Source organism: Peromyscus californicus, unplaced genomic scaffold (assembly GCF_007827085.1).
Source record: "Peromyscus californicus insignis strain IS unplaced genomic scaffold, ASM782708v3 Scaffold_3__1_contigs__length_106647218, whole genome shotgun sequence".
Lineage (NCBI taxonomy): Eukaryota > Metazoa > Chordata > Mammalia > Rodentia > Cricetidae > Peromyscus > Peromyscus californicus.
In genome coordinates, this window is record NW_026294551.1 from 21868119 (window position 1) to 21881718 (window position 13600).

At 53.8% G+C, this 13600-nt stretch overlaps 1 protein-coding gene across 2 annotated transcripts; it reads left to right on the forward strand.

Moving 5' to 3' along the window:
- The first annotated feature begins 396 nt into the window (after positions 1–396).
- Positions 397–13352, forward strand: Cavin1 (caveolae associated protein 1). 2 transcript variants are annotated; one of them, XM_052758122.1, is made up of 2 exons: positions 397–1034; positions 6414–6638. In XM_052758122.1, the coding sequence occupies exons 1-2, from the start codon at positions 558–560 to the stop codon at positions 6621–6623; spliced, it is 687 nt and encodes a 228-aa protein (XP_052614082.1). In that variant the 5' UTR covers positions 397–557; the 3' UTR covers positions 6624–6638. The 2 variants fall into 2 exon arrangements, with proteins under 2 accessions (XP_052614082.1, XP_052614081.1); XM_052758121.1 differs by lacking the exon at positions 6414–6638 and adding an exon at positions 10654–13352 and having other exon boundaries at positions 399–1034.
- Positions 13353–13600: the final 248 nt, after the last annotated feature.

The window sequence follows — 13600 nt, forward strand, 5'->3', positions numbered from 1 at the left end:
AGGGCACTGGGCATAGACAAAAATATTTTCTTATACCTAATTCACGCTCCATCTGGATCTCAGCTTGATCTTAAAAGGCTGGAGTGGGTTTGTGGATGGGAAAAAACTAAAGTGAGAAAAAGTAGAGCACACTCGGAGGACCTGACTCCTTCCCCCAGCTCACATTCCTCCGCCCCAGTCCCGCTGCCGCAGCTCCACTGCCAAGGGGGCCCTAGACTCCCGCTCCAACTATTCCAACCATCCTGAACAGGGTGGGGCGTTTGGCTCTCGGGACCCCCTCCGTGCCCCTCCCGGGCTGGTCTCCCCTTCTGCCCCGGTTCCTCCCTTTCTGGGGTGGGGCCAGCCAATGGCCGTCGAGACTCCGAGTTTGGCCTGGGAGCCGGGCAGCTCGCGGATTCCCCGCCCCACAGTCCTGGCCAGCGTCCCGGTGCGCACGGACGTGGCTCGAGTTTCCTCCGCTCTGGGCTCCTGCTCGCTCTCCCCTCTCTCGCTCCTCCTTCTCTCCCAGTCTCCCGCTCCAACTCCACCCGGCCGGCCCCGCACGGCTCCGGGAAGCCATGGAGGATGTCACGCTCCATATCGTCGAGCGGCCGTATTCCGGATTTCCCGATGCCTCCTCCGAGGGCCCGGAGGCTATCCCAGGGGAGGCACCGGCCACGGAGGAGCCGTCGGGGACTGGCTCTGACGAGCTGATCAAGTCGGACCAGGTAAACGGTGTACTAGTGCTGAGCCTTCTGGATAAAATCATCGGCGCCGTTGACCAGATCCAGCTGACCCAAGCCCAGCTGGAGGAGCGACAGGCGGAGATGGAGGGTGCCGTGCAGAGCATCCAGGGCGAGCTGAGCAAGCTGGGCAAGGCTCACGCCACCACGAGCAACACGGTGAGCAAGCTGCTGGAGAAGGTGCGCAAGGTCAGCGTCAACGTGAAGACGGTGCGCGGCAGCCTGGAGCGCCAGGCCGGCCAGATAAAGAAGCTGGAGGTCAACGAGGCGGAGCTGCTGCGCCGCCGCAACTTTAAAGTCATGATCTACCAGGTGAGCCCGCGGGGCGGACTGCGCCCAGAGCTGAGGGTACCCCGCCCGCGGCCCCGGCCTGAGACCTGGGTGGGGACACCGGCCTGAGGTTCGTCTCTCTGCCAACCTGGCCCCGTGGGAGCGGTCAGGAGCTCCGCCCTCCTTCCTGCAAACCCAGCTGGAGTGGGGTTCGGGGAGTGGCAGACTCTTGGGGCGCATAGAAGGGCTCACCCCGCGCCTCCCCGGGGCCCAGGCTCCTCCCCGCGGTCTGTAACTCCTAGCCGGAAAGTTAGCGGGTTGTACTTGGGAATGCTGAGTGCTCTCAGCTTGTCTCTGTTAAATGTCTTCCCACTTGGAGGAAGTTTTGTGGGGGGAATACCCGAGGTCCCTGGTGGTTTTTTAGGGACCCTCTGTAAGTGGACACTGACTGTGGGGCCCGGGGCCTGGGGCCTCCGGTGCTGTGGGCCCGATATAGCGGGTGATTCAGGGCTCAGGCACGCACCGGCGGGGGCGCCATGCAAGGGACACAACCGTCAGCCCCCCTCATCCTACCCCGCGCCCCCGCACCAGCCTCGGCTGCCCACGCGCGTCCCCTTGCAACGATCTACCCCTGGCCTCCAGGCACTTTCAGGTCCTTGGGGACACCCTGTCTCACGGTGCTCAGGCGCCCTTAGCTTCTACTGAGAGCGGGTGGGGCGGGTAGGGGTGGGCGTTAGAAGAGCAAGTGGGACTGGTGGGGGTGGCAGCTAGGGCGCGGTGAATCACGCACCCCCTCCCCCCATAACTGCGGGGGCGGTGTCCGGAGCGGTGAAGGTGCTAGCGGGTGGAGGCTGACACACTCACGCTCCACCCTTTGCTGTCTTTGCACCTTTCTGCGTTTCTCCAGCCTGGATACAAATGTATCCTAACCCCTTTTTAGCAGCTGGGAGTCTCAATGTTGATTTGCACCCGCACGCCCCATCCCTGACCCCTCTAAGAGTAAGTCTGAGCAGAGCGAGGAATTGGTGCTCTTTCACTGGAGGGAATGTGCTGAGCCCTGCCTCCTCCTGGTGGGCCTTGGTTGAGGCTCCCACTCCTAGACTGAGGGCTGTAGGGCTTAGTTTACGCTCCTGATGGGAATGGAAAGAAAAGGAAGACTAAATTTCCCACATGCCCCACAGAATCCGTATCAGGGGGCTGTGGTCACTGCTCTGACCCGTCGTGCTTGATTATGATGCTTCAGAGTAACCACGTGGTGTGAGATGAGGTGCGTAGCCTGGTCTCTTCAAGGGGAATGGAGAGTGATGCACATGGCGACAGTGTCTGGGGGAGCACTGAGCCTATTATTGTATGCTCGGGGTCTTTGGTGATGGGACAGAGGCAGGAACAGGACCGCTCCCAGCTCCTGCCTCTCCGTACTGCTGAAGGACTCTTTCGAGGGGCCTGTACAAAGTTTTGCCTTGCTGATGCATACCCGTGGCCCCATCATTCCAGAGGCCAAGCTGCCTGGGACATAGAACACAGCCCTGTCTAAAGACAAGAAAGCTTGCTTCTCCCATTTATAGCTCCCACTTGGTAGGAGAAAGTGTTTACTTGGAGCTGTTTTCACGCAATCTAACTGTTTAGAGGCAGGGGGTTTGGGACTGTGAGGACTTGTGAGTTGTTTTTGGGACCTATGTGGCCCTTGCAGGTGTCATCTAGGGGAAGAGAACAGGGTCTGAGACAGTAAGCAGCTTTCTCCTTCAGAACCTGTGCCTGTCACAAAGTGACTTTCTCATTTTAAATGTCCCAGGTTGTGCAGCTTGGGGACACTCTTAGCCTGGAGGTAAACCTTCCTGTGCTGAAGAGGGGGATTCTGAGAGAAAGGACCGGTACTGGGTGAATGGGGGACTTCCCTGCTGAGGTCGGTGTCCTCTCTGCTCTGTACCTTCCATCTCCAACATTTGGCAATCATCATTATCTGAATAGTGGGGTGGAGGTGGGGCGCTCACTAGATGGCTTTGACTACATGTGAACCAGGCGAGTGGGTGAGGAGGGCAGAGAGTTGAGGCAGATTGGCTTGAGGCTTTGGTTGCCCACACCCAAATGATGGCTAACAACAATCTAACTACAGCTCCAGGGAGTCTGACACCCTCTTCTGCCTCTGCAGGGACACTGCACACATGTGACGCACACACACACACACAGGCAAAACACCCACCACCACCACCCCCACACACACATACAAAATCTGAAAAGAAAGAAAGTGTTGCTTAAGTTGAGCCACCAACCAACCCGTAGGGGAAAGAGCTAACTAACTAAGCACTAATGTGTCCCCTAACCCTGGGACAAGCTCAGAGGTAAGGACTAACTCCTAGTACACGGGGTAGGGCTCCTTGCAGAGAACTTCCTTCAGCTGCCCCACAGATGTGCCAGGTGGGGGTGAAGGGCTGGGGGTTGGAGGAAAGCAGCTTGCTCTCATCCCGGGTCTGCAGAGGTCCGCAGTCTGAGAAAAGAATGGGGTAAAAATAGCCATGTGTCTTGGCAGGGCCTAATAGGGAAGACTGGGGGCAGCAGCGTTTATGGGAAACTCAGGATAAGGAGATGGCCAGGCAGAGAAAGCAAGAGAGCGAGGGGGGGCAGACTGGAAAGGGGCTCCCAGTATGTGAGTTTTTTAGAGGGAAAGAGGAAATGAGGTTCTGTCTTCCCCGTATAGGTGTGAGAGGTCATGATGTGGCAAAGGGGTCACTGTAGAAGAAGGTACCCACGGTTCTGAAATCCCAGTAGTGGGATCAGGGTGGGGGTCCCTTGTGCTGCTATAAACAAAAGCTGGCAGTTTGGTGTCTCATTCTGTGCTATAGAACGACACTCAGCTAGGGAACAGCTAGTGAAGGGGAGAAGTGAATTTTACTAGTGGTGGTAGCCCGAGGGCTTCTGGGAAGTCTGGGTTACATGGTGCGGGTGGAAGCAGTTGCTCTGAAATACCACGCGATTCAGGATTGTTGAAATCCACACAGCCACGTGTACAAGTGACAGTTCGGATCCTTTCAGAGCTGTATTAGAATCCAGAAGGAGAAATAAAGTGGAAAAAAGTGCTTTCTGGAAGTTGTAATTTTCCCAGCCAATGCTGGCCAAGTGATTTACCATTGCCCCATATCCCCAAACTGTGGAACAGTTTGGATGAGGCAAAGTTGATACCCATTAGATCTGCTCCAAGGGCTTGGGGATAGGACTCAGAGGCATTGGAGAGATTAGGTTACTCACGGCATTAAAGGGGAGGGCAGTATGGTTGGAATGAGGGTGTGCTGGCTTCTTCTTCTCAAATCTTCACCCAGCCTTTAATACCTTCCTTCCTGTACTCCAGTGAATCACAGATACCTTTCTCTGGAAGAACCCTAAACCTTCATCTAAAAATACTCGAAGCTTGTTGCTCTGGTCCCTTTCCCCCGCTAAGACTCACTGCTGGAGAGTGTGTCTACAGGGTCACTCTTTCTAACAGATGACTTTGGGCTGTTTTTCTTGCTCATGGAATCCAAAGCAGACAGGGTAATTTTAGGGGGCATTCCCAGGACTGAAGGCAATCTTACCATCTACCCACTTACCCCCTTTTTAAAAGTCAAACCTGACTGTTGTAAAAGCCAAAGTTAAAAAGGTGAGACAAGGGCATAAAGCAGGCAGCCGGGGCAAGAGAGGGCAGAAGATTATGGTAAGCGACAACCTCAGAGATGGGGGGCGGGGGGCGCTTGTGCAATGTTTGGAATCCCGTCAATGTGAATATTTCATCATTCCGTCCTTATAGCCCTCTGAGCTAGAAGATAACCAGCTTCCCCCTCTCCGTGGTGTGTCTGAGGAAGCTGGGGCCCAGACTGGGGAAATTACTTGCCTGTTGTCACTTAAGCGACGAGGGGTGGAAACGGGTCAGATGAATGTGGTGGTGCACGGCTGGACCCCAAGCTCTCTGGAGGAGATGGAAACAGGATTGTGAGTTTGAGGTGCTACTTAGGGGGACCCTCTCAAAACAACCACCAACACCCCATACATGCAAACAACAGGGACTGGGAATCTAGCTTCGTTGGTAGAGGGCTTGCTTAGCATGCATAAAGCCCTGGGTTCTATCTCTAGTAGCACATAAACTGTCTGGGTGGTACCTGCCTGTAATTTCAGTACTCAGGCAGTAGAGGCAGGAGGATTAAGAGTTCAAGGCCACTCTCAGCTACCTAGCCTGGTTGAGGCCAACCTGAGCTACATGAGACACTGACCCAACAAGAAGGAAATTGGGCAAGAACCCTGGAATGTTGCTCCTCACCTGGATGCTCTGTGATACGCATGTGTACATGTGTATGTGTGCAGACACATGTACCGTGTTGGCCACAAGCGGCCAGCAGTGGGATATTGATGGCCGTTAGCTGCTCAAGCTCCTGAGTGCTGAAGCAGGAGCAAAGAATGGTTGCCCAGCGCCATGGCCGTGGGAGGGGACGGTGCCCAGTGTAAGGATTAAACTCCAGGCCAGCCATGGATATTCCTTGCTTAGGCTCCCTTTCTAGGGGAGAGCCATTTCCCACCTCCCATCTCCCTGCCGCTTCTGCTCCTTCCCGTACTCGGCAGGTTGGGACCTGTTGCTGCTTTGGGGTTTTATGAATACATGCCTTCCTGAACATCGCTATTGTCTAAGTCTGTTGTTCCCTCTAATTGTCCCTCTCCCGAGTTCTCACCCAAAGCAAGAGTATGAGCTCAGCTCTTGAGAGGGTCAGAAGCCACCACTGGGCACCCCACAGGCCCACCTGTCCTGAAGATAGCTTGTTTTTACATTCTGATTTCTCCCTGTGTCTGATGTTCTAAGCCCTGGATAGATAGGGAGGCAGGAAGTAGAAACATGGCCAAGCAGCCAGAGTGTCCCTCTTCTCTGCATGTCCCTTTTCCTATCCGGGGCGGCCCCCATGCATACCCACCCTGCCTCAGGGAATAACAAGAAAGAAAGGCGTGTGTGTGTCTCTTCATTGGAGCCTCCATGTTAGAATTTACCAGTTGGTCTCAAAACATTCCATCTCCATTCCTTGGCAGCCTCGTTCCCCGCTTCTCTCCAGCCCCTCAGAAACCATAGTCATCTCATGCATGACAGTGGCATCCCAAGGGTAGAAGCTGGAAGCCCGAGGAGCGGTCCGAGGAACGTTCTAGAGGACAGGAGGGAGGTGGAAGGGGTTCAGTTGAAGCTGTTTATTAATTCATGGGCTTGGGTTCATCCCACTCCTTCTAGCCCCAGGGCCCTCCCAAAGAAGCCTTTCAAATGTGGTTTCGGCCCACCCTGATCCATTCCGGAGCCTCTCCCTCTTCAACCGGACCCAGCTCTGCATGCCACAGAGGCCTCTTTCTGTCAAATCCCTCCCCCCCCAACCTCCGCGCACCCATCCCAAGTGCCATTTAAACCCCTTTTCCTCATCTTAGCCCAAGAAGAAGCCGAAAGCACCCTTTGGCCTGGCCACACCCAAGATGGTGCCTCTTGACCTTCTGCCTGAGACTGAGTCCTTTCACCTGAAGCCTGAAACAGTGCCTGAGCGCCCAGCCTTTGAGCAGATGCCCAGCCCACTGCCCAATTACCCAGAGCCTGGGACCCGACCCACCCCAGAAGAGCCAACAGCTGGTGGGAGTATGTAGGATCTCCTGGGACCCCAGGGCCAGTGGGCACAGGAAGTCAGTGCCTTGATGGCCCGTCCTTTCAAGCTGTTGTCTATTATGGGCTGGCAATGGGTGTTAGAAAAATGCTTGCATTGTGCAGCACTCAGGCAAATGTGATGTGTGCATTGGGGGTGGGAGGTAAAGAGGAGGCTCCTCCCCTCCTTGGATGGTGGTGGTGCTTTGTTCTCCCAGTGCTGGGGATGGACCCCAGAACCTCATGCATGCTAAGCAAATGCTCCACCATAGAACTGTATCTCTTGATGTCTTTTTAAATTGTAGCTGCACCCGAAGGCTGCCTTGCATGAAGCTGCATGAAACTGGGCGTGTCTTCTGATTTTTTTCTTCCACCCCCTCCCTCCCTACCCCTCAGGGACAGGCCAATTTGGCTCAAAGCCTCTTTGGAGGGGGGGCCTTCATGAGGCCCAGGCCTGGAGCTGTTCCGTGCCCTCTTCACCCACTCCCTGTAGCTGAGGAAAACATTTACACTTACTTTTTTTTTTTCATTTTCTTTTAGAAAATGTTTTGCAAAAGGATCTCTTATGTTTGCCAGATCCTGCCTTGGGTGGGGCACCCGAAAGCTGCCAGCTCAGAGAGGCCCAAAGGGAGAATACTTTAGCTGACTCCAGTGCACAAGGCTTCTTTCTCCATGATCATCCCCCTAAGGAACACTTGTAGGGTTTTTCCCATCTACCTCCCTCGTGAAAATTGAATACTATAGATACGCTATACGATTGCTTATGTATGGAGGTTTTTCGGAGCACCGCAAACCATCCTAATATCCAAGGCCCTGCCGCCTCCTGAGAGTCCATTTTCATCCTCTTAGGAAGAATGTCGTCCCTGCCAAGAAAGGGTGCTGTAGCAGAAGCAAGTCCCTTCCCGCCTTTGCTGTCTCATCCCCTTGTCTTGGTAACCCAAAGCAGAGGTCTTGGGATTTTAGGGCTCCTTCTTCATTTCTCCTTCATAATGCATCTTCTGCCCAACAATGCAGCCTTTTCTAATACGTTCTTTAAGCAGGTCTTGGGTCTTGGAATCTCCACTTTTTTTCTCAGCACCAGCTGTAGACGGAACTGGTTAGCACTAAATCAAGAGAGGCTCCTACCCACCACTGGGTAGTGCCTGTCCCTTTTCTCTAACAAATATGAAATGCCGAGGGCATAGTGGATGCTCAGTTAGATTATAATTGTAAAATGATCTTTCTCAGCCAGCAGGTCTTACTTTTCTGCAGCAGGGTTGGGAAGTGAAGTGTAAGAGGTAGGAACCTCCCTGGGGGCCTCTCTACATCCATCCCGGACTGGTGCCTTCCCGGCTTGGGGAGCTGTGTGTGTTTGGCAGGGGCTGGGGAAGCTGTGCATGCTTTTGTTCGGACCTGGTCATTAAAAGTAACTCTGGAATCCAAGCCTTTTGGGAGTGGTGGTTTTGTTTAATAAAAACGGGAAAACGGAACAAGTAGAACCCTCCCTTCTTGCTCTCCACGAGGCCCCTCCATGGCCCTAATCACTCTGCCAGGGCAATATGAGTGAGACAAAGGTACCTGGCCCGGGTGCCCAGAGTAAGGGGAGGTGCTTTTGAATTGTGTTGGTGGCTGTTGTAGCAACAGGCAGACTGGGTGGGCCCAAGGCAGCACTCCAAGGCTGTGAGTCATGAGGGAAGCCTTACTTGGGAAATGGGGGTGGAAAAGAGAAATCCATTAGTGGAGGGGGAAAGGCTAATGGTGATATTCAGAACCAGCCTACAGGACATTGTACAGGGACTCAGGCCAAGTTGTTTATCCTACCCCACTCCCAACCTTCCACCCAGAAGATGATGTCTCCCATAAAAGCCATCACTCGAGGGGAAGCCCACCACGAAGGGGGTTACGTTTCCCGGGCACCTTTCCCGGAAAAGTCCCGGCATACACTTCTCCTCCCGGGGATTCCCCCTCGACACTGCAGCGTGGAAAAGCCTATCATTTTCTGAGCTCAGCTGGCAAAGACCTTTGTCTAGAAAGCTAAAGGTCAGAGAGACCAGCTAGCTCCATCTTCTGGTGTGGGATTGGACGTGGGGAGAGTCAACACACAGAGATCCACCTGCCTCTGCCTCTGCCTCTGGAGTACTACCACTGCCTAGCCTTTTTTTTTTTTTTTGATACTGGTGTTACAGGTGAATCTGGGTTGAGATGCATGGAAGAGGTGGCAGAGTTTAATCCTAGGGAGTCCTAAGATGTCATGTAAACCCTAATGATGTCAGTCTCTAGGTGCAGGCAGGATGACTGCAAGAGACTCAAAGTCAGAAAGAATGCTAGGAGAGGCTGGAACCTTTCTACACTCAGTACAAGAAAATCATCCCTTCAGTGCCTCAGTGAATAAGAGGCAGAGGGATGGCACATGCCCTAGGATTCCAGTGATAATACTAAGCCCCACTTATGGCAGGTAGAGACTACAAATCCCAGCATGCCTTGTGCTCAGGCTACCTTGCCTGCTGGGAAGTGTAGTAATGTAATAGATAGCTTGAGGTGACTTGGTGCCCAACAGAGCTGGTGCCCAGTTGGGAGAGGAGGTGGAGACAGCATTCCCTCTTTGTTCCTGCTAATGTTATTGACAAGGAGGGAAGGAAGTTGGGAGGAGGTGTTCCTAGTTTCTAATGTAAACCAGGAAACCCTGGGGGATGTGAATGGGAGGGGATAGGAAAGGGATTGGGCGTGGGGAAGGGATTTCTGTAGCAGGTGGTATAAAGATTTCATGTAGCCTACGAATAGGGGTGTGTGTGTGTGTGTGTGTGTGTGTGTTCTTTTTGTGTGTGTGTGTATCTTTCTATGTGAAGAACCAATTTATGTTGTCTCATTTTTCTCAGGAGATGGGATTATTGCATAATTCTGGAAAATGACCTTGAGAAAACATTTTAGAAAAAAAAGCGCCCTCCCCCCTCACTCCTTGGACTTAAATACCTAAAAACACTCTGAGCCTCTAAGGAGCTCCCATTTATGATCTGGGCCAGACCCTTTTCTATTCTGTGCTCACCCACATCTACGCTTTGGTGGTGGTGGTGGTGTGCTGGGGTATCCTAAAACGAAGAAGTGTCTATCCCAAGCCAGGTTATTGAAAAATCTCCACAGAACCAAAAATAAGCCTGGTGCTAGGGTCTCCGAGAGGAAGAGGAGAGCTAAGAGCTAGCTAGCTTTAAGATCTGGCATTATAGGCAGTCCCAATCACCTTCCCCACTCCTGGCTCTTTAAGCTCTGGCCTGGAAACACAGCAAGACCATAAAAGCCATCATCCCCTCTATTCCAGGGCAGGGAACACAGAACCAGAAGAAATGTCCAGACCAGGAAGAAAACAGTTCCTTGGCGTTCAGCCAGTGTCTTCCCTTTCCTCCATTAACTTCTATGTGGGAGTAGGGGATGCTCGCCGGTGGAGCCAAATAGCGTGAGAAAGTCAAGGATGGAAACGGGGCTGCAGGCAGAGCTCCCCTCCTCCAAGACTTGTTCAAATGCTAAGAACACACTTCCTTTACTTTAGCTTAAAGCTACCCTACTTGGGGACCACCTGGGCTCGGCTTTGAGCGCACCCCTAGCGCTTTCCAACTTCTGAACTCTCCCAGACCGACTTTGTCTCCTTTAGGGCAGAGAGTAAATCAGGGCACCAGAGGGCGCTCTGCTACTTACAAAGTTAAGCTGTACTTCCCAAAGTTACAATGGCTTACAGCAATCATAGGGGTAGCGGTAGCCCCAAGGGTGCAAGGGTCCCTGGGAATATTTAGCTCAAGTGGAATCATAATGCCGACCAGTGTCTGACCCGAACCTCTGTCTGTATATCGACCATTCAACGCACAGGTTGTGACCAGTTCTGTACAGGGCACTGGGGGTGTTCAAGAGTGAACAAGTTAGGTGGACTTCACCCTCACAACATTGGTTCTCACGCCCTCTCCAGAATCGCCACTACCCCACTCGGTTTTCCCCCCGGGGTCCCATCCCTCAGCCCTCGCTCTGCCCGCTCCCATGGCATCTCTCATCTCGGCTCTGTTCTCCTCTTAGGATGAAGTCAAGCTGCCCGCCAAACTCAGCGTCAGCAAGTCGCTGAAGGAGTCGGAGGCGCTGCCGGAGAAGGAGGGTGACGAGCTGGGCGAGGGCGAGCGGCCCGAGGAGGACGCCGCGATCGAGCTGTCCTCCGACGAGGCGGTGGAGGTGGAGGAGGTCATCGAGGAGTCCCGCGCCGAGCGCATCAAGCGCAGTGGCCTGCGGCGCGTGGACGACTTCAAGAAGGCCTTCTCCAAGGAGAAGATGGAGAAGACCAAGGTGCGCACGCGCGAGAACCTGGAGAAGACGCGCCTGAAGACCAAGGAGAACCTGGAGAAGACGCGGCACACGCTGGAGAAGCGCATGAACAAGCTGGGCACGCGCCTGGTCCCCGTGGAGCGACGCGAGAAGCTGAAGACGTCGCGCGACAAGCTGCGCAAGTCCTTCACGCCCGACCACGTGGTGTACGCGCGCTCCAAGACCGCCGTCTACAAGGTGCCGCCCTTCACCTTTCACGTCAAGAAGATCCGCGAGGGCGAGGTGGAGGTGCTGAAGGCCACCGAGATGGTGGAGGTGGGCCCTGATGACGACGAGGCTGGCGCGGAGCGCGGCGAGGCCACCGACCTGCTGCGCGGGAGCAGCCCCGACGTGCACACGCTGCTGGAGATCACCGAGGAGTCAGACGCCGTCCTGGTGGACAAGAGCGACAGCGACTGAGCAGGACTCTCGGGGGGCTCTGCCCTGGAGGCCGGCGCCTGACCCTGCCGCTCCCTGACCCCCCACCCCTGCCCAGCTCCTTTCTCTTTTCAAACTTTCTATTTCGCATTCTCCTCAGCCCCAGTCTGGTTGAGCTTTTTCTAAGCTGAAAACACATCCCTTGGAAGAGCGCCCCATTCAGAGCACAAGCCTTAGGCCGAAGGGAGGTGGGCTCCCACAATGGACAGCCTCAATCTGGACACAGTCTGGGTAGGAAGTGGGAAGAATGGCCCATGTCCAGGCTGTCCTGGTCTAGGACGCCTTTTCTTAGCTCTCTTAGTTGGGTCCTGTCGGGGTATCTGCCTCCCCCTCGGCCTCTCCACCACAGCTTCATACTCAGCGGCACCATTCCCGCTTCCTGAGCTGTTCTATCTTAGCCGCATCCCAGGAGACGCTAAAGCCAAAATATCTGCAAGAGGAAAGAGTGAATCCTAAAGACAACCCTTGTAGGGACAGCCTTTTAGTGCTAGCTTGCTATCTCAGCTACCTGGGAGGCTGAGGCGGGAGAATTGAAAATTCAGGGCCTGTCTGGGCTATAGAGTGAGTTCAAAGCCAGCCCAAGTAATTCAATGAGACCCTGTTTCAAAATAAGAAGAGATGGCTGGGGTGTATCAGTGAGAGAGCCCATGCTTAGAAGGTGGTCGGAGCAATTCAGAATACCATGAAGAAAGAAAATGTGTCGGGAGACCTTTGCTCCCATGGGAGGTATCCCACTGGAAGACCTGAGGGCCTTTGGGGGAACCTAAGTCAATAGGGTGGGGTGGAGGCAGAGTGTGCCTTGACCCTGGATAAAGGTCCTACCAAAGTAAGCAGGGGGCGGCAAGCAGAGCCCAGGAAAAGATGGGATGTGTGTGTGTGTGTGTGTGTGTGTGTGTGTGTGTGTGTGTGTGTGTGTGGACATGTACAAGTCTACAAAATCTGCACACAGGAGCACATGAGTATGGCTTTGGGAAGAAAGGGGAAAATAGGAGAAAGTTGAAATGGAATAAGAAAGAAATGCCCTCATTAGCAACACAAAGAAACTGAAGCAAGAACCCCACTTTCATAGGGTCTTAGGACGTAGAATGGCTTCAGGAATAGGAGGGCAGTGAATTCTAGAAAGTGTCTTCCAAAGGGAGGTAAGCCAGGGTCTGGGAACTGCCTTCTGGGAAGCCTAGTTTTCCAAGCCCAGAAAATTAGGATTCCAGCAGGGGGCAGCAGCAAGCTGTGGAGAATTGGCAATTCCGGTGGGAAGTAAGAGAGCAAGCGAGCAAGGTGCTAAGGGCCGGCGCCCCAGCCCAGAGCAGAGATTCCCAGGGGAACTGGGGAAGCAGGGCTTGCTGACTTGTCCACCCCAGTTCCCTTCCAGCAGCTTCTAGTGTGGGTCTTTCCCTAGTAAAGCTGCAGAACTTGCCAAGACCTCCGTAAGTTCCTTGCCTTTGGGGGCACCTTACCTGAGAGTTTGGCGGGCGGGGGTTGCTGCTTCTTGTTGGAGGCTTCATTTCTATAGTCATTGACCAGGTTTTCTCCTGAGGGCACAGTGGTCCCCCCTTTCCCTACCCATTAAAGGCTAGTCAGGAGCAAAGACAACACCTCCCGCAAATGATGGCTAGAGGCGGCTTCCTTCTCCCCTCCTACCTAGCTTCCCTGCTTTGCTTTTTAGAATTGCAGCTAATTGATATTTGGGGGGAGGTGTTGGGGGGGTGAAACCACAAACCTTTTATACAATACGAAGCTTTGCGGGTTTTTTTTTTTTTAATTTTTAATTTTCCTTTTTTTTCTTGGTTCCCTTCCCTCCTCCGAGTGATTGAAGACACACCGCTGAGGAGGGCGGGAAATGTAGGATGAGGTCCCTTGGTGCTGGTGGGCGGAAGGGGCCTAAGTCGTGGGCAGATACAGTTTCCTGTGGGCTCTAGGGGAGCTCCTCATGTTGCTGTGTTCTGGTGAGCAGCCGGACCAATAAACCTGCTTTTCTAAAAGGATTTGTGTGGGGTGATATTGTCCAAAGCAGTTACTGAGGCTGTTGAAGGGCTACAGGAAACCAGGAGTGAAAAGGGGGACAGAAGAGCGGAAAGTACTGAGGGAAGAAGGGAGGGAGGGAGGGAGGGAGGGAGGGAGGGAGGGAGGGAGGGGAGGGGGAGGGCAGGAGCGAGGGAGTACTTCTGGTATATATTTGCCTGGCTTGCTAGAGTGGGCTGGAGTGGCCCAGGTAAATAACACTAGCCAATGT